Genomic DNA, 27817 nt, shown 5'->3' with positions numbered 1-27817 from the left:
TAACCATTTTTTGTTCTTATATTCTAAAGATTTGGTTTTGCCTAATTTATTTGTTCATTTTCTTCAATTAAATAAGAAAGAACACAAAATGTTTTATCTTTCTCCATATGACTTATTTCACAAAGCATTAATATTCTCTCTATAGCATAACTAAGGGCAGAATTTCAACTTTGCATTGCTAATTAATTGTTTGTTTTGTGTTGGTACCATTTATTCCTTATTTACTTGATTTTTCAAAGGGGAAATCCAGAAGTTACTTGTAGATCATTCCTCAACCGGAACTTCTTCGATCATGATTAGATTCCAGTAAGATATTTGGGGTAAGAATTCTATACTACTTGGGGGCCGGGTAGGTGGCGCTGGAGGTAAGGTGTCTGCCTTGCAAGCGCTAGCCAAGGAAGGACCGCGGTTCGATCCCCCGGCGTCCCATATGGTCCCCCCAAGCCAGGGGCGATTTCTGAGCACATAGCCAGGAGTAACCCCTGAGCGTCAAACGGGTGTGGCCCAAAAACCAAAAAAAAAAAAAAAAAAAAGAATTCTATACTACTTGAATTATAAGTTTTCTATCCATCACATCTGAGGACATAGGATGAAATTAACTTAAATTGTTTATTTAAATTAAGATAGCATGTTCCAGATTTTTCCATAATAAAATTATTTTTAATTGTAATTAATAAGTCACTTATGGGCCAGTACACTGAAATTATTAATTTCCCTTTGTTCCTCAAACTTTTACATACTAACTTCGATTCTTGTGTGAATCAATTTTACCATAATTTTCAAATTCCCACCATTTCTTCTGATTAATTGGAATCATACTTTAAGAACTTTCTCTTTTTGTTTACATTTTCATCTACTTATTTGTGTATATTTTTATTTATCATTAGAGTGGACTCGAGTATTTTTTATTTTATTCAGGATTATAATCTAATTTAAATCAAACCAAGCTCAATTTCCACCACTGATAATTAGAATTTACCTGAAAGTCTTGGGTAATTTTCAAGATAGAGACAGTTTCCCCTGGCAACACAATAAAGGGGGTCTTTAAAATCTTCAAATTTACATAGGTACTTCCTGGTGCTTCTATTATAATCCCTTGGGCCACTCTAGGAAGCCCCAAATCTCTTAAACACAGAGAAGACAAATTTGGCTTGAAACTGACTGATCTTGCTGCAGCCATTGCACAAGTGATTCTGTGGAAAGGAAAAAGGTTTCTTTGCTCTAGTTGGCTGATTCCTTGTCCTTTCTGAAGTTTTTCTCAAAAAAATGAGCCAGCTTCCTCAATTCTTTACATTGCCAACAGTTGTTTTTTATTTGTTTGGATTTTTTGTTTGTTTGTTTGTTTGTTTTTACCACCTCTCTGGAACCTTTTATGCTTGGCTATCGTCCTAGCTCTATTTACTTACTACATTGGGTGTTGTGTGTGAAATGACCACATGTTGATGGGATTATGCTTTTTATCTCCAGTTGAGTCTATCACCTCTGTACACAGTCAATACTCAGAAGGTTGGACTACATAAATGACACCAAACAGTTGGATTCAATCAGCAGTAGGAATTGGCAAGAGATCAGAAGTTTAGAAACAACTTTTAGGGAATAATCCTTCAAAATCGGTCATTGCCAGCTCTCCTTGGTAGATACAGTCCTTTATCAACTATAGTTACTACATAACTATTCTTCCTTGTTTCTAACAACAAATCTTTTTCCATACAACTGTGGCTTTCCATAAGGTATCCCATCATTGATTGTTGCCATATCTTTTAAACTCTCTTCCATTAAAATTTCCTTCATTTACTTAATCTGGGTGTGTGTTCTTTCACAGAAAGGGGAAAAATGTAGGTTCATCCATTAGAAAGAAGTAACAGTTGAAGGTTAGCTTTGCTATCACAGTCTTTCTTGGTTTGGTACCTGCTTGCCTTCATTCCATCCATATAAATAAAATCATTGTAAAATAAATGCTATTTACAAATTATGCTCACATGCCACTAAAAATAAAGATATGTTCCACTGTCAAAGATTAATATTCTTTTATGTTTTCCTAACAGCAAGGAAATGCTATAGTACACAACCTAACAATGCAGATAACATTTCCTCCTAAGAAAACCAAAAGGAAACATCTCATATTATTCAATTCACTTGTTGCATTGTACTATGCTTCTATATACACAACATCAATAATCTTTTTTAATAAAAAAAAGTATTTTTATTTGTATCAGTCAAGTAATAAAACAATTTCTTTTTTTTAAATAACATCAATAATCTTCTCATCCAGAAGCAGGCAGGCCATGATTAGACTCAGGATCTACTGTAAGAAAATTTTAAAGTAGATATTCAAATATCACATCTGTTAATTATTTAATTTTTAAACACAATTAGCATATCAAAGATTAGTTCTATCACCACATTGCATTCAATCACTTAAAACAGTCAGGAAAGGAGAATTTGGACATGATCTGCTCCCAAATCAATTTACTATTAAGAAAGGTGGTGATTTAACTTACTATCAACTTACGATTTTACTTACTATCAACTTACTATCTCTCTCAGAAATAAAAGGACCATTGTTCGTACTTGTGATCACATTGTCACTGTTCTGATGAAAAGTGATTGAGGATCTATCCTGTTTTGTCCAAAAAGAGCGAATTTTTTATTTCAACTCTATACCATTCTTTCAAAAGCCTTTCACTTGCCTTCCCTGAAACCTAGGTACAGACCAAACACAAACCAAATTTATCTCAAAATATAATTACCTGCAAATCTGCATCAAATTCATGTTTCCAGATGTGGCGTCCATCTGCAGCTTCCACAAGACGCTGTAAAGAAAAACAAAATGGACCATGAAGAAGCAGAAATACGATCTGGGTTTTATCTAACAACATGAAAAGACTAAAGAACTTCAATAGTGTCCCAAATGGCAAATCATTACCATGGAATGTTCATTGTGACTTGGTGTCGTTTCTCGCCACCAAATTTAAAATATCATTGCCAGTGTCAAAAATCTGGTTTTTCTTCTCCTCAGAGGTTCAAGCCTATTCATTCTGACAAATATGATTTGCTTTTATATGTGTGATAAGTGCATATACTTTGCATTTTCATAACTCAAAGACAACTAACTCTTAATTTATTTCATGTAATTAATTTATGTGAATTTCACAGTCTACCTAGAAAAGCATATTCATTAGGTATAAAAGGCCCTTAATCAAAATTGATTGAATTGAATTTAATCCAACTCTAAGTGAACTTCAACCCCGACATCAATCTTTGGAAAAGACTGTTTTATTTTAATTCCCTCAGTCATTTCAAGGTAAATTTTATCTGTACCCAGTTACCTAATTTGGTAATAATCAGGTGACAGTTATTTGAATTTTATGGCACTCCAATGCCATTTAACAAGCTGCAATCTCAACAAAGAGTTTTCACTAAAAAGAATCAAACAAATAAAAACAAATAAAGAAGTCATAAATAAACTACTCTTATCATTCTTCAGCACCAACTACATTCAACCAATTAGTATTTTTATGAGAACAATTTTATAAAATTAATTGAAAGACAATTAGTCAACTACCAAAATCATTTTTACTCTGAGCCTTCTAACAATAAGCTATTTCCCACTATGAAAATGTAAGCTTAGAGGATATTGATGAAAGCTCAGTGAAATAATATTTTACTGAGATTTCATAGAACTTAAAGTAAAACCATTAGATCCAAATAAAAATGAACAATTTTTTTTCTGTTTTTTCTTATGGTTGCCCTAATAGTATGTTACCACCTATAATTTGCTGTTGCTTTCTCTTGACATATTACAGATCTACGTTTAGTAGGTCATGTTTTTTTTGGGGGGTTGTTTGTTTTTGCTTTCTTGGACCACACCCTATGATTCTCAGGAATTACTCCTGACTATGTGCTTAAAAACAGCTCCTGGTTTGGGGGGACCATATATGATAGGAATGGAATCGTGGTTCGTCCTGGATCAGTCCCGTGCAAGGCAAATGCCCTACCGCTGCGCTATTGCTACTGGCCCTCGTAGTAGGTCACATATTTTAAAAATAATGACATTGGTATTTATTTCTAATAATAACATATCAACAGACAAATATTCGATAAATAATTTATTACATTAGGACATGGGGGAAAAGACTAACTGTATTGAATTCTAGTGTTCCATTAATATAGAGTTATGCAATTATATAGGAGGGTTTTGTTTTTATTGAGTTCTTGGCGCTATACCATTGTAGAAAATCTCCACTATTTTTCCAAAGGACAAATAAAAAAGGAGCAGTACATTCAGACCAGTGCCTGCCCCAAGGACTCTGGAAGACATAGCTGGTCTAACTCTCCGCCGCGCTGATTTTTACATAATCAGAAAGGAATTTGTCAATTGAATTTGTCAATCAAAGAACAGACCTCAGGAGAACATTTACTGGGCTAATGCCAGAAGACTTAGTTCTCTAATTCTAATCTAGCTGCAATTCACTGCAATTCTAAGATCTTGGGGGAAAGCCTTTTCCCCTCTGGGTTTCCCACTTTACCATCACAAACAGGAAAAGATAAATCCAAAGAAATTAGAACATGCTACAATGCTAATTTTATATCTTTTTCATATAGTTTTCATTTAATTTAATTTTGTTTGAAACCATTGTGATTTACAAAGTCTTTAATAGGTGGGTTTCAGATATACTATGAAATCAGGGTCAATCCTACCCTCAGTGTTCCACCTTCCTCTACCAATGTTCCTCAAGTGTATCCCATACTGCCTCTCTGACGCACCAGCCTGACAATATATGCAGGCTCCTTTAAGTTTAGAAACATCTAATTCTATAGACTCAGAAGCTCTGAATGGCACAGGATAAAAAGCACATATACTATTTCCCTTCAAACTCTTATGCCTGGGTTGAGATCGACCATACCCCAAATGTTTCCTCAAATCTCATTTGTCTTTTCAAATGAGTGTACATAGGTATTCTCAATATAAAACATAGTTACATAGTTTATAGGTTTAGGAGGATAAAATAAAATAATTATAATAAAAATTATGATAATTAAGAGGAAAACTTTTCATTAAAATTAGAATATATCAAGCCTCAAATTTTCATGGTCTTGGAATCATCTTCCTAGTCAGTGGAGCTTGTCTGTCTCTCAGAAACATGTGACACAGTCTTCAAATACTTTATTGTGGCCTTGAAATGAGAAATGACAGGCACCACATTAAAAAAAAAAACATATTGGTGAGAACTTATTCCGTTGATCTTTGTAACAAAATTTAGAACTTTCGTGTATCAGAAAATCAGTTATGTAATGTGCTTTATAGAATACTTATTAAATACTATGCATGTTCTGAACACTTTCATTACAAAAATGTCATGCATTTTTGGTTATGTATTTGCTGAATCATATAATAAGTCATTTTTTTCATAATGTCTAAGCATTGAAAACTTAGACCAAGAGATTTTAGCAGAAAGTATAAATAATGAAAAAATGACATAATAAGCCTTACTAGGACAAGAAAAACTAATATTGGTAGAAAATAAGGAACCAGAAATAAAAAATACCCATTTAAAGACATAAATTCATACCAACAGCAATATTTCACGATGGAAATAATAGGCAAGTTAAAATTATTATAAAGGAACATAACATAAAGTGATTTTCATATACATTCTATATTTACATGTATATCTGTAGTATATCAATGCAAGACCATATAACACATTTATATAATAAGATAATATTAAAAATACATTTCAACTGCAAACACTGTCATATAAACTATAGGACATAAAAAGACAACAAATTGAAAACAATTTGATAACATGACACTAGATAAAAATCAACTCCATACGTGTCCTATGAAGTTGTGTGTACACTGTTAGCTAGTTTTTATGTTCAATTTTTTATTTAGTTTTGGGGCCCATCCGGTAACACTCAGGGGTTATTCCTGGCTCTGTGCTCAGAGATCGCTCCTGACAGGCTAAGGGGACCATGTAGAGATGCTCTAGGATCAAACCCCCGGGTCCATCCGGGTTGGCTGCATGCAAGTCAAATGCCCTATGCTGTGCTATCACTCCGGGCCCCAGAATTTATGATCAACTTTTAAGTTAAATTTTCTCCATGTCATTTTCTTTAAACTGAATTTATCTCGCACATATGATTGTTTCCAGTTTTAGGAAATATGATTCCAGAAAGAAGAGCCAACCTGGAAGCTACACAAAATAGCTACCTCAAGTGAGATAAATAAAAAAAAGTTCTGTGGAACAGTGCTCGTCGCCAGGCTATTCTGTTCACTGTTAACAGTGAAGTTAGCTCAAACTTATTCTCAGGTCCCCATGAAATAAAGGATTTTAATGTATGGGAAAACTTAAAGGAAATCATCAAGAATAGGCTCAGCTTTTTACACACAATAAAAATTAAATACCAGCACCTTAGGATCTATGAACCTTTTAAGAGAGCACCAAGCATAGTTCATTTTTTTAAAAGATTCTTATGAAAAAATAGTGGGTACTAATAAATATTATTTAAGAAGAATTTATGTGCTATAAATGGTCTAAAATGGAGATCTGGAAACAAAAGTTCTACTGCTAATGAAATAAAAATAAATCCACATTCTTTAAGAAGTCGAGGACTACATAACTTTCAACTCTGATGTTTGGAAGCAAACCCCCAAAAAACTGCATTCTGAAGCTACCCAGTGAGCTAGTGAGTAAGAAATGGCTGCAACTGTGGAAATTGCCAGGTGAAGTGCTGATTGCTTCACCTGCGAAAGTCTCTGCCTTGCTGTGCTTATTCTGAGGAAACTGAGGACCTGAAGGGAGCGCCTGTCCTGTGCTTCTCTGTCTTTTCAGAATCATTGAAGCTCTCCTCAGAGCCCTGAGAAACGAACCCCAAAAAAACTGCATTCTGAAGCTACCCGTCTAGTTTAACCTTTATAGAAAAGCAATATGGAGATTCCTCCAAAAACTGGAAATCGAGCTCCCAATACGACCCTGCTATACCACTCCTAGGAATATACCCTAGGAACATAAAAATACAATACATAAATCCTTTCCTTACACCTATATTCATTTCAGCACTATTTACCATAGCAAGACTCTGGAAATAGCCAAGATACCTTTCAACAGATGAATGGCTAAAGAAACTGTGATACATATACACAATGGAATATTATGCAGCTGTCAAGAGAGATGAAGTCATGAAATTTTCCTATACATGGATGTACATGGAATCTATTATGCTGAGTGAAATAAGTCAGAGAGAGAGAAAGACGCAGAACGGTCTCACTCATCTATGGGTTTTAAGAAAAATGAAAGACATTCTTGCAATAATAACTTTCAGACACACACACACACAAAAGAAAAAGAGCTGGAAGTTACAGCTCACCTCACGAAGCTCACCACAAACAGGGATGAGTTTAGTTAGAGAAATAACTACATTTTGAACTGTCCTAATAATGAGAATGTATGAGGGAAATGGAGAGCCTGTTTAAAGTACAGGTGGGGGTCGGGTGGGGAGGAGGGAGATTTGGGACATTGGTGATGGGAATGTTGCACTGGTGATGGGTGCTGTTCTTTACATGACTGAAACCAAAACACTATCATGTATGTAATAAAATTGTTTAAATAAAAAAGAAAGAAATTTCTAAGAAAACTGAGGTAAATTGTTACTTTAGTTTATCTATTGTAAAGACAGTGTTATTTTAATTAAAAATTTTTCTTTTATACAAATTTCCCTTTTGGATCTACAGATAGGATTAAAGAATTATGAATTCAGTTTTTAGTTAAAACTGAACACTAAAATAAAAATTACTTTGTAGACTAGAATCCAAAATTGAGCTTTGGATTAGAGAAAAACAGTTTTTTTGTGTGTGTGTAAATATACAAAACAAAAGTATGTATGTATGTATGTATATATATGTATGTATGTGTATACCTCAATACTACCAATGAATTCCCTCAATAAAAATGACATTGTACAAGAATATATACCTAAGAATTTAAACAAAGTACCTACAAGCTAAAGTTTAATTTATGAGTTGATGTACATTTTACTGCCTTTTTATATTTCTAAATAGCTCTTCCATTTTAGTGAAATAAATAAAAATAAAAGCAATCTATAAATAAAAGTTCTGGAAGTCAGGGGTCATGTATAGTATTTATAGTTCTAGAAAAAACCCAAAACTGCCAAGCGGGAACACAGGGATATTAAAACATTTCATTTAAAGTCACATCTTATTTCTTGTTACGGTGACCTCACATATAATTTGTACAAACATTACAGAAATCAGTTTTCCATCTCTTCCCTGAAAAACACTTAAATCAAGTCAGGGGGTTAAGATATCACCTGGGGGTCATATTTTTGTCATGGTCCAGAAGAGGAGAAATAGGACACCAAGACAAAGTAAAAATTGGATCAGAAGAAGAAAATGATTTTTTTCTACTTGTATTTCATTTTGTTGTTGTTATTCCTGATCATTTTGGCTTAACAGGCAAAAGATAGAATGAAAAGTGCAGTGAGAGGTAGAAAAAAATAATGGAAAATGTGATTACATCTCCAAGTAGCTTACTGCTCAGACTCCCACTGTTTCCGATGTGAAAAATCAAGTACAAATTAAAAACATTTTAATAAAAATACTGAAAATTAGAGAGAAGATTGTGGTGCAGAAAAAGAAAAAGAAAACAAATCAAATAAAAATAAAACAGGGGCCGAGAGATAGCATGGAGGTAGTGCATTTGCCTTGCATGCAGAAGGACGGTGTTTCTAATCCTGGCATCCCATATGGTCCCCTGAGCCTGCCAGGAGCGGTTTCTGAGTGTAGAGCCAGGAGTAACCCCTGAGCGCTGCCGGGCGTGACCCTCCCCCCTCAAAAAAAAAACAAAACAAAAAATAAAAAATAAACAAGCGAAAAAGCCCAACCTAAAACAAAACAAAATTATGGGAGAATGTGTGTAGAGTTTAAATTTTTAAGCAATATTATAAAGTGATACATAAATTTATTAATAGTTTTAAAGCACTATAATGTGTTTATTTACTTTCCATTAATGTTTTGAGATAACATATTTAGTACTCATAGCAAGGTTTTATGCCATCAATTTTTTTTGAAAATAAAAATATAACACTATCTCAAATGTAGCTGACATTCAATTGTGGGGTTTTTATTTAGGAAAATCTCTCATTATTATTTCATTTTTATATTTTTTGAAGCTAGAGGCAGGCTTTTTTATTAATCAAATCTTTATTTAAACATTGTGATTACAGACATGATTGTAGTTGGGTTTCAGTCATTCTCTCATATTTGATATGATGATTAATTTGATGCTAGTTATTTATTGATTTGCTAGCAATACCAAAGTTTGAGATAACTTGATTTGAAATATCAACATGAAGTAACCATAAGGAAAACTTCCAAGTACAGTGATAGGGGAGGTAAAAATTACCACCCAGACCATATCCACAGTGGCATGATTTTTATTTTCCTCACACTAAATTCAGTAAATTTTATTTTTGAAGGAGTAGAGCTTTAATTGCCTAAGGGTCACCAACCTGTTTCTAGATAATAAGGACCTGGGTTTTGCCCTCTTCACACAACATTCCCTACCATGACTTCATCGAGATATGCGGACAGTCTCTGGTGATGAGGTTAGAGGAAGTCCAGCTATATAGTCAGGGATTTCTAGCCCCAATTTCAGAAGTTAAATGAACAGTTTTCTACTCTCACTCTCAACCATCAACACATAAAAAGATAATTCCTGATGCACTAAATGAAAAGAAGATAAATATTTTGTAGGACTCATTCTAAGCACTCAATATTAAGAATCAGAAACTAGGGACCCGGAGAGATAGCAACAGCGGCGTTTGCCTTGCAAGCAGCCAATCCAAGACCAAAGGTGGGTTGGTTCGAATCCCGGTGTCCCATATGGTCCCCCGTGCCTGCCAGGAGCTATTTCTGAGGCAGACAGCCAGGAGGTAACCCCTGAGCACCGCCAGGTGTGGCACCAAAACAATAAAAAATAAAAAAAAAAAAAGAATCAGAAACTAACAATTTAAGAACTGAGCTGGAAAAAAAAAAAGGAAGACATTCACATTTACAGTTTTATTCTTCTGCGTCTCTGATATCCTTTTCTGTTCTGGGGACAGAGTTCTGATCTCTCTGTGACAGGTGTAGATTAATAGAAAGCCTGCATCTGTGGCTGCAGTAATAAGATAACTTATGCCCCAAAGTATGGGACTTTTACCTCGGAGTGTGATGCCACAGAACAGAACAGGGAGACTTACAGAAAGAGGAAAGACATGCACAAGGAAATAAATTAATTCCACTGAAGGGTGATGGATAGGCGACAAAGAAATCTGCCAGGAGGTCAAAAATGCATTCAGCAGTGATTAAAGTTGAGTTCTAAAGAAAGAAGACCAGAGCTTTTCTAGACCTAAGGGGCTGATAAGGGTTATTCCAGCCTGTGAGGACATGGTAAACTTCTAGAGGCCAATAAAAATGTCAGTTATGAAAGACTACACTGAAGTTACATCAGTGGATGAGCTTCAGGCAGAACCCGAGGGCAAAAGAAATAACTAAGAGGAGAAGGACATATTAGATTAGAAATCTACAACCATTTTCTCTCCCACCCCTGAAGTCTGCAGTTAGATTCCTAGCAAAGACCTGAACAATATTCAGTAATCGTCAGTGATACAAATGTTTTATTTTCTCCATGCCCATAGAAATGACATATATAAATCACCAACTACATGATTATCAGTCTTTTAAGAAAAATATCTTTTAAGGAGTCTGCATCACTTCTTTGTTCCTGTAGAAGAAATGAGCTTTGTTGCACACCAATAAACATATTGTTATAAAATGACCTTCTCTCTGTAAACTACAAAGAATTGCTTCTGCTTTAAAAATGGCAAACATTTCTTTTTTTTTTTTTTTTTTTTTTTTTTTTTTTTTTGGTTTTTGGGCCACACCCTGTAACGCTCCAGGGGTTACTCCTGGCTATGCACTCAGAAGTTGCTCCTGGCTTCTTGGGGGACCATATGGTGGATGCCGGGGGGATCGAACCGTGGTCCGTCCTAGGCTAGCGCAGGCAAGGCAGGCTCCTTACCTCCAGCGCCACCGCCCGGCCCCAAAAATGGCAAACATTTCAAAGTGGATTATAAAAGCTAATCTATAGAGTTTCCAGAAAAAGCAGGTAACAGAACAATGGGGCAAACACATCTCCTGTGTAAGCACATGAAAGCTTTGTTCCTTTTTCTCATCACCTCCTCCTTCCTGTCTCTTTCAGATTGCCCAAAAACTATACCAACCTTTTACAGGACAAAATAAGCCCAGAGTTTACATCTGAACACACTCTCACAATCAATAACAAATTATCTTTGTTTTCATAGAAGAAACCTGTCATCAATTTGAGGTTGATTAAGTTAATAACTATCATTAACATGAAGGGCCAATTTCCAAACCAAAAGCATCGCATGCCATAGCTAACACTGCATTTTCCAAAATGCACCATTTGCAATGCTACTAATTTCAAAAGTAACTGCAAACCTTTGCACAAAAGGGCTGCCCAAGGACCAAGACAGTTGGAAAGAATTTGGGGGAAAAATAACCTTCTATTCTCAGCAAGTACTTTTCTCAAGTGATGCAGCATTTTCAAGAATATTTTTTCATGAACACCGCCCTCCTGAGAATAGGTTAGAGTTGAATATCAAAATCAAATCGATTTAACTAGAAGCCCTATTAACCAAGGACCTTCAATTCTGGAATTGATGAAGCCATTTGCTTTGTTAATAAAAAACCTGTCATTAACTTCCAGAAAGACTATAATCCAGGGTCAAAGGATTATGCATTATATTAGTTTGAAGATAAATATTTCTATTCCACAAAAAAAATGTTTTCAAAGGCCAAAAGGTAGAGAGCAAAAAAGTGGACAATATGTTCACTGGGGTTTCAATTTCCAGCACCACTTGTGTTTCCACAAGTATTGCCAGATTTGTCTCTGGAGGCAATAAGCACCATAAGGGTAGCCCAAGTAATCATGTAAAGGCAGGCCCCTAAGCTGCACCACATCCTCAGGCCCCTACTGACCCAACTGATTGAAAATTACCAAGAGGGTCTCTAGGGCCTCCTAAATATGGAAGGAAGGGAAGGTAAGAATGAAAAAAAGGAGGAAGGAAGGAAGGAAGGAAGGAAGGAAGGAAGGAAGGAAGGAAGGAAGGAAGGAAGGAAGGAAGGAAGGAAGGAAGGAAGGAAGGAAGGAAGGAAGAAGGAAGGGAGGGAGGGAGGGAGGGAGGGAGGGAGGGAGGGAGGGAGGGAGGAAGGAAGGAAGGAAGGAAGGAAGGGAGGGAGGGAGGGAGGGAGGAAGGAGGGAAGAGGGAGGGAAGAAAGGAAGGGGGAAAGGAAGGAAGGAAGGAGGAAGGGAGGGAAGGAAGGAGAGAGGGAGAGAAGGAAGGAAGGAAGAGAAAGGGTAGGATAGAGGAAAAGAGGGAAGAAGGAAGAAAAGAAAGGGAGAGGGAGGGTAGGATGGAGGAAAAGAGGGAAGAATGAAGGAAGGGAGGAAGCAAGAGAGGAGGAGAGGAAGGGGGAAGGAAGGGAGGAAAGAGAAAGGAATGGACAGGGGGAAGGATGGATGGAGGCAAAGAGAGGGAAGGAGGAAATGAAGGGAGGAAGGAAGGGAAAATGGAAGGGAGGGAGAGAGGGAACGGGGAGGGGAAGGAAGAAGAAGAAACAATATGGAGATTCTTCCAAAAACTGGAAATTGAGTTCTCATATACCCAGGTCTACCACTCCTAGGGGTATACCCTAGGAACACAAAAACGCAATACAAAAATACCTTCCTCACATGTATATTCATTTCAGTGCTATTTACAATAGCCAGAATCTGGAAATAAGTAAGATGTCCTTCAATAGATGAGTGGCTAAAGAAACTGTGGTACATTTTCACAATGGAATACTCTGCAGCCATCAGGAACAATGAAGTCATGAAATTTTCCTATACATAGATAGACATGGAAACTATTATGCTGAGTAATATACATCAGAGAAAGATAGATAGGCATGGAGTAGTCTCACTCATCTATGGGTTTTAAGAAAAAATAAAAGACATTTTTGTAATAATACCCAGAGACAATAGAGATGAGGGCTGGAAGGACCGGCCCATGGTATGAAGCTTACCAGAAAGATTGGTGAGTGCAGTGAGAGAAATAACTACATAAACAATTATCATGACCATGGTAGTGAGGGGAAGAAGTAAATTGCCTGTCTTGACAAGATAACAACAAAGAAGCAGTGAGTCTTTTGAGGAGTATGATCTATTAGAAGCATTACAGGTCTCAGAGGCCAAGATCAATGCTTTGGATTCAAGTGAGTTTACTCATGACTTGAAAAGTGCTTTAATTTCTCATTTACATTAATTACTTTATCTTAACACCACGGTTACAAGGTTGTTCACAATAAAATTGGTGTTTTTCACAGATACAACGTTGTTCACGATTGAGTTTCAGCCATACAACGTACAGCACCTTTCACCAATGCTCATTTCCCTCCACCAAGGTCACAAGTTTCCCTCCCATCCTCCTCCCTGCCTACCTCAGGGGAAAATATTTTCCTCTCTCTCTCTCTCTCTCTCTCTCTCTCTCTCTCTCTCTCTCTCTCTCTCTCTCTCTCTCTCTCACTTTCTTTTCTTCCTCCCTCATCATACCTCTCTCCCTCCTCCCTCCTCCCTCCCTCCCTTCCTTCCTCCCTCTCTTTCTCCCTCCCTTCCCTCCTTCCTCCCTCCCTCCCTTCCTTCCTTCTTTCCTTCCTTCCTTCCTTCCTACCTCCCTTCCTTCTTTCTTTCCTTCCTTCCTTCCTTCCTTTCTTCCTTCCTACCTCCCTTCCTCCCTTCCTTCTTTCCTTCCTTCCTTCCTTCCTTCCTTCCTTCCTTCCTTCCTTCCTTCCTTCCTTCCTTCCTTCCTTCCTTCCTTTCTTTCTTCCTTCCTACCTCCCTTCCTCCCTTCCTTCCTTCCTCCTTCCCTCCCTCCCTCCCTCCCTCTTTTCCTCCATACCCTTTTCTTTACCTTTTTGGTTCACACCCTGTGACACTCAGGGGTTATTTCTAGCCATGCACGCAGAAATTGCTCCTGGCTTGGGGCACCATATGAGACATTGGAGGATTGAACCGCAGTTCTTTCTAGGTCAGCAGATGCAAGGCCAATGCCCTACTGCTTGTGCCACTGCTCCGGCCCCTCTCTTTCTCTTTCTGTATATCTATCTCTTTCTTCCTCCCCCCTTTTAGACACTGTGGTTTGCAGCATGGTTACTTAAGGGTCACATGCCTATCACTTTATCTCTTTTAAGCATCCAATATTTGTCCAGAGTGATCGTTTTTGACTACCATTACGTAGAGTTACTCCTCTGTCCTAATTGCACTTCCCTGCTATTTATGGCAAGCTTCCTACCATGGGCTTGTCTTCCTGGCCCTCGACTCTATTATTTCTGAATATTATTACCATACTATCTTTTTTATATATATCCCACAAATGAGTGGGATCATTCTATGTATATACGGCTCCCTCTTACTCAATTTGTTTAGCCTACTACTCCCCATATACATCCATCTTTAAGAGAATTTCATGACTTCATTTTTCCTAACAACTGTATAGTATCCCATTGTGTAGATGTAACACTCCTTTGTTTCTTTAGCCACTCATCAGTTCTCAGGCACATGGGTGGTTTCCAGATTCTGGCTATTGCAAATAGTGTGAAAATGAACATAGAAATTTACAGGGCATTTTCTCCTACATTGTGTTTTGGGGCTCCTAGGATAGACTCCTAGGAATGGTATTGCTGGATCATATGGCGACTCAATTTCTAGGTTTTTTGAGGGAAATATCTATATTGTCTTAGCTTCTTTGAATCTAGAATTTCTTAACTGACTAGATGAAACAACAGTATCTTTTTTCCTATACCTTGGTTTGTTTATATATGTCAATATTACATATGTATTATGTAGATCATATGTATATGTATTATTATATGTGCATATATTATATACATAATGTGTAGTATATATGTATATAATATAATGTACATAATGTACACAAAACATTATGTAAAGAGTTCTATTGACTTACTTAATAATGTGCTTGGAACAAAGAAAGAAACTGATTTCAGGCATAATATAGGTTGACTAGAAAAGAAGCTTCAAAAAAACCTGTGCCTCCCACGTTTTATTCTCCCCTTGGAAGAACTTGAAACAACTCAAGTTCACTGCTACTCAGAAGTTACATGAGTATATCTGCCTGTCAATGAAAGAAGCCCACCAAACTCGTCTGTTCTCAAATGCAAGGCTGTGCATCTACTTCTCCTGGACTTGTTTATAAGAATCCACCTCCTTTTCATACTGAGGAGCAAAATCGGTGATCGGTGAGCTGAAAATGGAATGAGGCAAGGGCCTTTCTAAAAAAATTTGAGTGCTGTCCCCAGAATGCCTCACACAGAGATATAAAGCTGTTTACCAAAGTAAATTTCTTGGGCAGATGGCAACCTGTGAAACATGGAATAAGAAGGTTAGAGTGACAGGTAGAGTCAAACCCTGGACGCCATTATCAAGGATGTCTAGATCTTGAACCCCAACTATGGTCAGAGGAGGAAAATTCATTTCTTCCTGAAAATTGGAAAAATAAAGAATGGTTTTTGCCTTCAGACATTACCAATCTGAGAGGAGTATTTGATTGAGATAAAGTGTTTAAAATTCTTTTTATTCCTTCATTCATTGAAATGTTTACCATGCAATTTCAGATGGGGTTGGGAACAGCTGGGGAACCAACTGTTAACAGTTCAATGAGTTTTTGACTTCATGGGGAATAAGGAAACCAAAGGGATGAGTTTCCCAGTGTGTACATCTAAAACTCTTGTGGTTTTTGTTTATCTTGTTTTGTTTTGTTTCACTTCTAATTCTTACATGTTCCCAATGCACTCAAGGAATGAGATTTTTTTCAACCTCCAAAACCAGGCTTAATTTTTTAAATTTCTAAAGATAAGACACAAGCTTAAAGGCTATGCTAGCTCTACCCATGTTAATGCCTAGGTAATGAACTAAAATTACATACAAGTTTTAAATTTTTATGGAAAGTTATTCATATACTTGTGTTCTCTTATCCTCAACTCTCTCCTCTGTCAACCTTTAATTATAACTTTATTTCAAAGTGGCAATGAAGTAAGCAGATATATGCTTATTTCATATTCTACTGGCAAAAGATTTGAGGCTTTTTTAATGAAGAAAAGACAAAACTTATGAAAGACTAAATCCATTTTACATAAAAGTAAACTAAACCCAAAACTTAATTTTCCTCAGTAATCTACTCAATGCCTCATTTATATCTCATTCATGCTTTTGACATTAATTTTGCTTTACTCACACATCATCCCTAATCTTCACCATATACCTCACAGTTTGGAGGATGAAATTGTCCAAAAAGTTAAGAGTATTAATTTCAGCACAAAGTACTAACATCCAAAGTCTATATGGTGCTCACTACCCTTCTATAACTATTGAACACTTATTGCATTTTTCCCTCTATAAGATGCCCCTAACCATAAGATGCACATAGTTTTTAGATGCTCTCCTTCCCTGCACTCTGGCTTCAGCTCCAGGCAGCATTTGCTCCATAAGATGCAACTTTGTGGGGAAAAAGGTGCATCTTATGGCACAAAAAATACAGTAGATAATTGGTAAGAATAAAACAAAATTTCTACCTTGTGAATCAAAAGAAGACTAACATTTTTTTTTTCAATTTTGATTTTGGGACCGTAGCCTGATGAGTATACAGAGGTTGTCTCCTAGCTCTGTGATCAGAAGGTCAATTCCTGTGAGATGCTTGGGTGGAACATATAGGATGCCAGACCTCAAATTCAAATCAGCAGCATGCAAGGCAAATGATCTATCTGCTGTGCTATATTGTTCAGTTCCAGGAGAAAATTTGTCAATTCTGAAGATTAAAAATATTATTTAGGGGCAGAAGAGATAGCACAGTGTTAGGTGTTTTTGCCTTGATGTGGAACAATCCCAGGAAGGATCTGGGTTCAATTCCTTGCATCCCATATGATCCCCTAAGCCAGCCAGAATGATTTCTGAGTGCAGAGCGAGAGTTTACCTTCTGAGGTTGTTGGGTGTGCACAAAAACAAATATATATATAAACCAATATACATTATACATAAAATTTAAATTTTCATAATTATCATTGCATGGTGGAAAAATTAAACTGCCTGAGTTGTGCTGGGAGCCACAGAGCTACAACTTGCAGTGCTTAGGAGACCCCTGGAGCTAACCATTGGACCATAGGCCCTGATACATGCAAGAATACAGTTTAGCCCTTTGAGCCATCTCTTGAATCTTTAATGATTTTTAAATTTCCTTTAACATTCCCAAGGAGATAAATTTGTTTGAACAAATTAAGAGTTATAGGAAGCTGCCAGAAGATTGAGAATACACATGTCAAGTTTACTGTCTAACCCCATACCATTATATTTGTCTGTAACACTGGATTAAGAATGAAACCCAAGATACTCTTGTTTGGTTAAGCTTTTATAATGATTTTGGCATCGGTATCAATATGCATATACTCTGGAGTGACATGGGTCCATAAATACACTATCCAGCTGTCTCACTTAATCCTGTTAAGCAAATTAAATCTAATAAGCAAATAAACGATGGCTATGGCTCTTGAGGCCAAACTTTCATTAATTCTATAATTTATGTGCAGGTCTGAAAAGAGGAACAAAGTATCTAGAATGAAAAAAAATTACAGTTTCATCTGTTTCCTAACATTTCAGCTTGATAAAGCATGTCTAATATGTAGTTTATCTGACAAGAGGTAAATATAAATAAACTGATTAAGCCACACTCTCTTCCTGCCCCCTAAACATGAATGAGTCCCTATTATTGAAGAAAACCATCTGAATCTGAAAATTTGCCAGAATCTTATTCTACTGAGTGGTTCCTCACTTTCAGGGTCTAGAGCTCATTAAGAAAATCTTCCATGAATCCATCTGCATATGGTGTAAGAGGTGGGCACAAGAATCATGTCTCATTTTGTGATGCTCTAGGAGAGATAGTACCTGAGGTTTTTCAGGGCAGCTTGGATGTACACCATAGATTTATCCTATACACCTCAGATGTCCAATTCTAGGAAACACATATGATTCCTCAAAAACTACTCACAGTGATCTCTGAGCAAATTCTGAGAACAATCAAGTGTGGACAAAAATCAAATCAAATCCATGAAAAAGAAATGGAATGCAGATACATGCTATAGAACATGGACTAACTTTAAAATTAGGATGCTAGGTGAAAAGAATAATGAAAGGCCATATATTGTATAACTTACTTGATGTATGTAAGATGTCAAAAAAAAGTCCAATTGATAACAAATTAAGGTGGATTTTTGGTTAGCAAAGACTATGAAGAATATGGAGATTAAGGAATAACAATTTCCGGGTTCTTCTATTCAGGTTCTTTTGAGATGATAAAAATATTCTCAAATTAGACATGGTAATGATAGTACAAAAGTAAGCATATTAAAGAGCAGTGAATTGACTATTTTAAAGAGGCACATTGGGAGGAGTCCCCATGTAAGCTCAGGGGAATTTGGGGCTATTCCCGGAGATACTTGGTCCACTGAGCCAATGGTTCTGTGCTCCAAATTGGTGCCAGAAACTTCCAGGTCCACTCTAGCAGAGGCTATGTGATGCCATGTACTGAATTAATACTCCCCTGTATTAATTCAATATATAAATTTCTATGGTGTGTGAATAAATATAAACCTTGACCAAAATAAAAACATATTAATGTATTGGATGAAATTATAGCATATAATATTTCTCAAAGCCTACAGTGATTTTTTTTTGGCATCCAATTATCTAGGGAGAATAATATCTATACAGAATGTGACACAGTGACCACAAATGCTATCAAAGAGGCAAGTGTCATGCACCAGCATGAGACTGGAAAGTCTGTGGAGAAATTGAAAGCTTCTTAGAGACTTTTCATTTCCGCCTTAATTAGGATCTTTTGTGTGCTGTTAGCACAAAACCCATTTTAGATTAACTAGCTGGATTACTGTCATTTGCAATCACTCTGAAAAGTAATATTAAATTAATATTATTGAGATGCCAGTGAGATAAATATATTTAAATAATCCTGTTATGTTATAAATATTCAACCATTAGAATCTAAGAATTATAACTCTTAGTGGAATCAAATAGAATTCTAGATCAATTCACCATAACATACAAGTAGTAATAATTAAACATTTTCTTATTTTTTGAAAAACAAAATAAACACCAAATGAAGGGAAAAAATCATAGACTCGCAATATTTTGGAAGGGTTATAATAAAGTATTATTATTATTATCCTTTATTTATACCCCACTTCATTCCAAAAAGACTTTTACATTGCTTAAGTATTACAGTAGGAGTAAAAATAGACTATTAAATTAATTGAAAACATCTGATCATAATTAATGGCAAAAACCAATTAGTCAACAGATATTGAATAAGTGTATATTATACAAAAGTATGGCCAGGCCCTGATGGGAGCTACAAAAGAATTATGATAGTTCATTTCTCTTGAAGGGTGTAGTCACACTTAGCAATAATATATAAGTATCCATAATGTTCAAATAAGAAATTATAAAATGGGGCTGGAGTGATGGCGCAGCAGTACGGCATTTGTCTTGCATGCAGCTGACCCAGGCCGGATCTTGATTCGATCCCCAACGTCCCATATGGTCTCCCAAGCCAGGATTGATTTCTGAGCAAACAGCCACTAGTAACCCCTGAGTGTCACTGGGTGTGGTCCAAAAATAAATTAAAAAAAAAAACGTATAAGAGAAACAGTAATGACTTGCTAAAACTGAGGATAGAAGAAAAGAATAGATTTTCAACTACATATAGAAGGGGCGTAGCACATTAAAAAGTGTGTATTATATATTTTCAAATGCAAACCAAAACAACAATAAGCTATCTCATATCAGTCAGGGCAACCTATCTCAAAAACCCAGAAGTAAGTGTTGATGGAGAGTTGATATAAGAAGAACTCTCATTCACTCTTGGTAAGAAAATACACTGATTCAGTTTCTCTTGAAAACAGAATATTTTTCCCAAGAAAAAGAACTTTTTATTATCTGAAATAGACACTAAAATGTCTATTTTAAAAAGACTATTCAAAAATAACATACCTATATTTACTTCAACATTATTTTAAATATCCAAGTTCTAGAAATACAAAATATAGATTAGGAATATGTGGTACCTGTAAATTCAAAAAAGCCCCAGCAGGTTCCAGAGCAATAAGACAGTGAGTAGGGCATTTTTCTTGCATGCAGTCAATGTGGGTTCGATCCCCAGCATCCCCCATGGTGTCCCGAGCCTGCCAGGAGTAACCCCTGAGCACTGACAGGTGAGACCAAAAACAAAAACAAAAAACAAACAAACAAGTGAAGCCCCAAGAGATTGCGCTGGTGTGATAGTACAATAGGTAGGGTGCTATCCTTGCATGCAGCCAACACTGGTTTGATTTCTATCACCACATATGGTCTATTATATATGACCCCATCAGGAGTGTTTCCTGAGTACGGAGGCAGTATTAAACCCAGGATTCTGTCACATGTGGACTGACCAAAAATAAATAAATAAATAAATAAATAAATAAATAAATAAATAAATAAATAACAGACTATAGTGGAGGAAGACTGGCACTTTGCTGGTGGGCACTGTGTCCTTAAAACAGGGATGTAGAACCTTTTTATGCCAAGGGTCATTTAGAACACCATTTATGGGCCCTACCATAGTCAAATGGGATGCAAGCAACTGATAAGAAGCATATGAGCCTGTCCTATCATACTGCAGAACCAGTTAACATGACTTCATGAGCCTTATACAGTCAACAGATTGAACTTTCCACAGCCTTGCCATAAAACATATAAACATTTACCCTCTGATAAAATCATTGTTACCTTGATAAGCAATATATTTTATTTTATTTTTTAAATAATGTCTTTATTTAAGCACCATGATTACAAACATGTTTGTAGTTGGGTTGCAGTCATTAAAAGAACATCCCCCTTTACCAATGCAGCCTTCCTAACATCAAAGCCCCCATCTCTCTCCACCCCCACCCCTTGCCTGGCTTTGAGACAAGAATTCCATTTCACTCACTACCATTGTCATGATAATTGTTGGTGTAGGTATTTCTCTAACTGCACTCACCACTCTTTGTGATAAGCTTCATATTTAAAAAGAAAAAGAACAAAGAAAGGAGTCTGGAACTTAGGCAGATTGAGAGGAATAAAGGCAGACATAGAGCCTAGTAAGAAAGGTCAAGGAACACTACAGCATAGGGAGCACAAAGGAGCAGAGAAGTACATTCTAAGGAAGAGCACAGTAGAGTAGAAGCCAGTGCATAGAGTGTTAGTCAAAGACCTCACTTCCAAAACAGGTAGGAGATGGCAAGAATACAAAAGGAAAGAAATCCAGTCTATGCCCCTCTTCAGTCAGATACTTTGATCAGTGCATCTAAGGTCCCAGAGCCAACATGGCTCCCATCACTGACAAAACTATACACCACGACAGCCTGATAAGATGAACGCAGTTCTAGTCTATTCTGAAAGTTTTGGGACGCATTTTACAAGTTTTTGAAAAGAACAATTGTTTTGATAAAATCTACAGTCCAAAATATAAAAAGATTACCCCCCTTTTTTTTTTAACAAATTGCTATGGTATGCATAGCTGTGATAATTTCTATTTTATTTTTAATTATTTATTTAAAGAAAATGTATCACAATGTTGACATAACTGATCATAGTACATTTGTTTCGGAATGACAGAATACAAACTTATTAAGAAATAGAACCAAAACAGAGTATTAAAAAAAATGGAAGAAGGGGGAAAGAGTTCATTAGCGGTTGTATTTGTGAAACTTATTGTATCATCTATAAAGTCATTAATGCAATAGCCAAAGGTTTAGTATGCTCCCATTTTTTCCAGAGATGGGAAACACATTTAAAAAAATGTGTATGTGTGGCAATTGTCGTTTGCGTAGGCACAGCAAAATATGGGATAAATTGGAAATAAACACCTTTGGCCTAAAAAAACAGAAAGATCTTACCCCAAAAACACTTCAGCATAAGACCAACTCAAGGCTCCAGGTACCATAATTTCTATTTTAATGAGTAAGTTTTCCCAATTGGAGGAGAATTAAAAGCAGGATGATCAGCATGACCAGAACAATACTAAGGTTAGCACACTCTCAAATATTACCTTGCTTTAGGACACATATGCCAATATTTGAATTGCTCATATTGTATACACTGTGTATATGCTGAAAACTAAAGTTTATATGAATCGGACGTGATAGTCTCTTACCTGGGTTCTCCCTACACACCTATGCCTCTCTCTATTTTTGTCTCTTTCTGCATGCCTCTCTCCCAAAAGATATTTAACTACTATTTATTAAGCAACGACTAAAATTGACACAGCCCTTATCACTTCCTGAAGATAAAGATAAAATGAGTCTATAATCAAAGACCTTCTAATTGATATGAAGTCAAGTACATGAAATTCTGTATCATAATTGTAATCACTAAAGGATTACAGTAAAATGGGTAAGAAATCATGCCAATTTGGACTCACATACTAATAAATACTCTTCATATCATGTCTCTCATTTGCAAATACCTCATTAAGACAAACCACAAAATTTATCTTAAGTAAATGAGTTTAATCAGATAACAGTCTGGGAAAACCATTAATAGTGAATTCCTAATCACTGATATTATTAATACTAAATGCAACAGAGAATGTGTGGTGAATAATAGGACAAATCAATATCAGAGATATAGATGAGGTGGGCAGAGAGATAGCACAGTGGTGTTTGCCTTGCAAGCAGCCGATCCAGGACCTAAGATGATTGGTTCAAATCCCAGTGTCCCAAATGGTCCCCCGTGCCTGCCAGGAGCTATTTCTGAGCAGACAGCCAGGAGTAACCCCTGAGCGCCGCCGGGTGTGGCCCAAAAAACAAAAACAAAACAAAACAAAAAAGAAACTAACCAGAGATGTAGATGGGAAGGCAGGTAACCCCTGAAGTAGGGTATAATGTTTTACAAAGACTAAAGCAAAAGAGCATTACAAAGTCCAAAGGAACAAAACCTGGGACACTGGAAAAACATGAGAGTGAGGTAAGGCCCCATTCAGATAAATGTAACAAAGGTCAAACAAGAAGCACATAACATTGATGCAGGAATCCTACATTGCTTGATCTCTCTGTCATAGAGTGTCCCCTACCCCCACGCATTGCACTGGGTACAACCTCATGCACTTCTGCCAAAAATCAATCAATCAATATGAATGTAACAGGGAAGCAAGTTAACACTGCTTAAAAGAAGTTCTAAAATAAATAAACAGAGTCCTTTTAGACCAGGGGTGGCGAACACGCCGCATGCAGCTCCTTTGCCTCTTAGCATGATTTTGTAGACTCTTTGCCAAGTTTGGATTTTGTTCTGCTGCTTCTGAGGAGGGACCTCTGAGGAGAGATCTCCGAGCACAGAGTCTGGTCTCCCATCCCTCGGAACAACTGCACAGGCCAGTGAGCAGGGGGGGAACCGTGTGGCACATGTTGGGTCCCATCTTGCCTAACGTTAGTTCTTAGTGTGGAGGACGCAGCACACCCTCACTATCACTGCAGGATTTTGACCCTCACTCAAAATGGCAAAATGCAATATGTGTTTCATAGATTATTGTTAAAATTAGATGCTTTTGTGTGAGTGTTTGTCTGTTTTGGCAGGTCACTGCGTGGTGTGGCTCTCTGACTCTCACAGTTTAAAAGTTTGGCTCTTTGTGTCGAACTTGTTCACCACCCCTGTTCTAGACAATAATTATGGGACAGACCTATCAGTCTTTCTCCTCTTCAGAGCCCCTACTTATCTCTTCCCTCAAATAGTTTTTACTGTTTTGTGGTAGAATACATTACCATCAGCCCAGTATTCCCTCTGAATCATTTTATTTGACAGCTGCTTCTGTGTTTGGTATGAGTAGTTGGAATCAAATTCTTTAGTTTCCTTTTTCTATATGACTTGATTCCTGAAGCAACTTCATGGGCACCTCAAACAAGATGTGGAGCAATGATCAGAGAAACCAATGGTCAAAGAACCCCACCTTCTTGGAGAGTGCTGACATTCTAGGAGTGGCCTGCTCTTGGAAAATTTCATTGATTTTTAAATAATGACTTCCCTTAATGGAGGAAGAAGTGCTGGTAGGGATGTGGAGAGAAAGAAAATCTCATTCACTGCTGGTGAAAATGCCAGCTAGTCTAGCCTTTATGGAAAACAATATGGAGATTCCTCAAAAAACTGAAAATTGAGCTCCCATACAATCCAGCTCTACCACTCCTAGGGATATACCCTAGGAACACAAAAACTCAGTACAAAAATGCCTTCTGCATACTTATATTCAGCGCAGTGCTATTTACAATAGCCAGATCTGGAAACAACCCAGATGCCCAACAATAGCTGAGTGGCTAAAGAAATTGTGGTGCATATACACAATGGAATATTATGCAACCATCAGGAGAGATGAAATAATAAAATTTTCCTATATATGGGTGGACATGGAATCTATTATGCTGAGTGAAATAAGTCAGAGAGAGAGACAGACACAGAATAGTCTCACACATCTGTGGGATTTATAAAAATAAAAGACATTATTGTAACAATACCCAGAGACAATAGAGATGAATACTTAAAGGACTGGCTCATGATATGAAGCTTCCTGCAAAGAGTGGTGAGTGTAGTTAGAGAAATAACTACACTAACAACTATCATGACAATGGTACTGAGAGAAGTAGAATGCCTGTCTCGAATACAGGCAGGAGGTGGGGAAAGAGGGAGATGGGGCATTGGTGGTGGGAATGTTGCACTGTGAAGGAGGGTGTTCTTTTCTTTTTTTTTTTTGATCTTTTTTTTTTTTTTTTTTTTTTTTTGTGGTTTTTGGGTCACACCCGGCAGTGCTCAGGGGTTTTTCTGGCTCCGTGCTCAGAAATTGCCCCTGGCAGGCACGGGGGACCATATGGGATGCTGGGATTCGAACCGATGACCTTCTGCATGAAAGGTAAACGCCTTACCTCCATGCTATCTCCCCGGTCCCGGTGTTCTTTTCTATAACTAAAATCCAACTATAAACATGTTTGTAGTCATGGTGCTTAAATATATTGTTAAAAAATAATAAATAAATAAATAAATAAATAAATAAAATGGAGGAAGAAATGGAGGTCACAACAAAATTTATTTTGAGTAACAACACTAAATGGGACAATCACCTAGCTAAAATTTTTTTTAAAGAGCAATGTCAATTGACAAATATTGAATAGAAAATTAGTTTTTAAAGTAAGTTGGTACTAAGAAAATTAGACTTGGCCATTTATCAAATGTAACAGGGGTGGATGGATGAACGCAATCAATAACCATTTTATCTTTCCTAACAACTTCTACTGGGCAGGTGCTTGGATTCCTACAGTTATTTGCAAAATATGTTCATTTTGTCTCCCCTATTTCCTATGCTCTCTCTTTGGAATATACAGTAAGTACCCTTTCTTCTTCTGGTTACTTTTCTTTTAATCTGCATTATAGCCCCTTTTAAAATCAACTACAAGTGTAGACCACTTAGGAGAGTACAAACTGTATGGAGTTAAACAGCTATCTTTTTCTCTCATAAGACAAATGGTAAAAAGAAAAAAGAAAAACAAAGAATGTTAAGAAAACTGATCGGCTCACTATAATATGAAGCTCACCACAAAGAGTAGTGAGTGCAGTTAGAGAAATAACTACACTGAGAACTACCATAACAATGTCAATGAGTGAAGGAAGTAGAAAGCCTGTCTCGAATCCAGTTGGGAGAGGAGGAAAATGGGGAGCATTGTTGATAGGAATGTGGCACTGGTGGAAGGGGATTTTTCTCTTTATGACTGAAACCCAACTACAATCATGTTTATAATCACGGTTTTTAAATAAAAAGATTCTTTTAAAAGATTAAAAAACAATAACTGGCAAAGAAAAAAGAAAAAATACTGAGCCCAACACCCAGAAACCATGTGTGTATGTGGGGGCAGACAATAGCACAACAGGAAGGGCATTTGTCTTGCATGTGGCTGGCCTGGCTCAATCCTCAATATCCCTATGGCCCCGGAGTCTGCCAGGAGTAATTTCTAAGGGCAGAGCCAGGAATAACCCTTGAGTGCCACTGGGTGTGCCCCCCCCAAACAAAAACAAAACAAAAGAAACAAGCAAACAGAAAACCATGTCTGTTGAATATTTGAGTTAGTTACTTCCAAGGTGAAATGCACAATTATTATTTTTTTTGAAGGGTCTCATGCCTAATTTTTCAGGCACATCAAAAGTCTTGACATTTCATTTGGTTTTGGTTTTGGTTTTGAGAGCCAAAGCCTGATGGTGCTCCGTGCTTATTACAGGCTCTGTGCTCTAGTGTCATTCTTAGTGGTTCTCAGGGTACCATAAACCATTTAAGGGATCAAAAGGTTGGCCCTATGTAAATCAAGCATCTTACCCCTCATATTATCTTATCTTCTTGACCTTACTTTTTTTTTTCCAACATCACATGTATTTTGACCTACGATAGCACCTCGAATCCAATTTAAGTCCTTAATCGATGCATCCGAATGAGTTTTCAACATTAAAGGTGAGACTGCATTATATATTTTCTTTCCAAGTTTCAGATCACTTATTTTTTTAGCACAGGTTTCATTAATTCTTAAAAGTAAAACTTTTTATTTATAAATATCTTCATGTAAGTACCATGATTACAAGATGTTTGTAGTTTGGTTTTAGTTATTAAAAAAATAACAACACCCCCTTCACTAACTTTCCCACCACCAATGCCCTCCATCTCCCTCCTCCCCCACCCCCTGCCTATATTCAAGATAAGCATTCTATTTCTCTCACTCACTACCACTGTCATGGTAGCTTCAGAGTAATTTTTCCTCTCACTGGACTCACCACTCTTTGTGATAAGCTTCATACCGTGGGCTGGTCTTTCCAGCCCTCATCTCTATTGCCTCTGTATATTATTACAGTAATGTCTTTAGTCTTCTTAAAACCCATAAATGAGAGAAACTATTCTGTATCTATGTCTCTCCCTGTGACTTACTTCACTCAGCATAATAGATTCCATGTCCACCCATGTGTAGGAAAATTTTATTTTTCCTGATGGTTGCATTTTATTCCATTGTGTATATGTACCACAGTTTCTTTAGCCACTCATCTGTTGTTGGGCATCTGGGTTGTTTCCAGATCTTTTTTCTTCTAGAAATCTAGACATCTAGTTAGAGTGCATAGATATGAGAAAAGTAAGTTCCATACTACAATCATTGGCTAGTATGTGTTATTCAAATCAAGAAGCAAGTATGTCTTTTTTACATTCAGTACCTCTGGTTAGACTCATCTCCAGCCTTCCCTAAAAGCTCCTATTTGTCTTTCAACACCCTATCCAAATATCCCTATTCTATTAACCTTCCTCTCACACTCCAAATAAAAATAGTAATATCTTCTTATTCTCTTGTTCTGGTCCATTTTCCTGAACCAGCAAATCTGAACAGAGTTAAGAGCTATGCTTCAACTATATGTATGGTAAATGTCAGCCACAGATTAGATCCTTCTATCTCTGAATACATGGGCCTGTTTACAGCTATATAGCTCTGTGCTCAGACTTTAGGCAAGCAAGTGTTTGTATATTGATGTACTTTCAGTTTCTGTGCAACACTGTATGTGATGTAACCCATTTTTACTTC

The 27817-nt window shown here is 36.8% G+C and overlaps 1 protein-coding gene across 1 annotated transcript in view; it reads right to left on the bottom strand.

Annotated features, from left to right (window-relative positions):
• Positions 1-27817, bottom strand: part of CACNA2D3 (calcium voltage-gated channel auxiliary subunit alpha2delta 3) — a 983089-nt gene that overhangs the window by 661509 nt on the left and 293763 nt on the right. The window contains 1 exon segment of the mRNA XM_049777717.1: positions 2751-2813. Coding sequence (XP_049633674.1) covers positions 2751-2813 — 63 coding nt within the window.

This window comes from Suncus etruscus, chromosome 7 (assembly GCF_024139225.1).
Source record: "Suncus etruscus isolate mSunEtr1 chromosome 7, mSunEtr1.pri.cur, whole genome shotgun sequence".
NCBI classification, from domain to species: Eukaryota; Metazoa; Chordata; class Mammalia; order Eulipotyphla; family Soricidae; genus Suncus; species Suncus etruscus.
The sequence above is the reverse complement of the archived record's forward strand: the minus strand, read 5'-3'. Positions and strand labels throughout refer to the sequence as shown.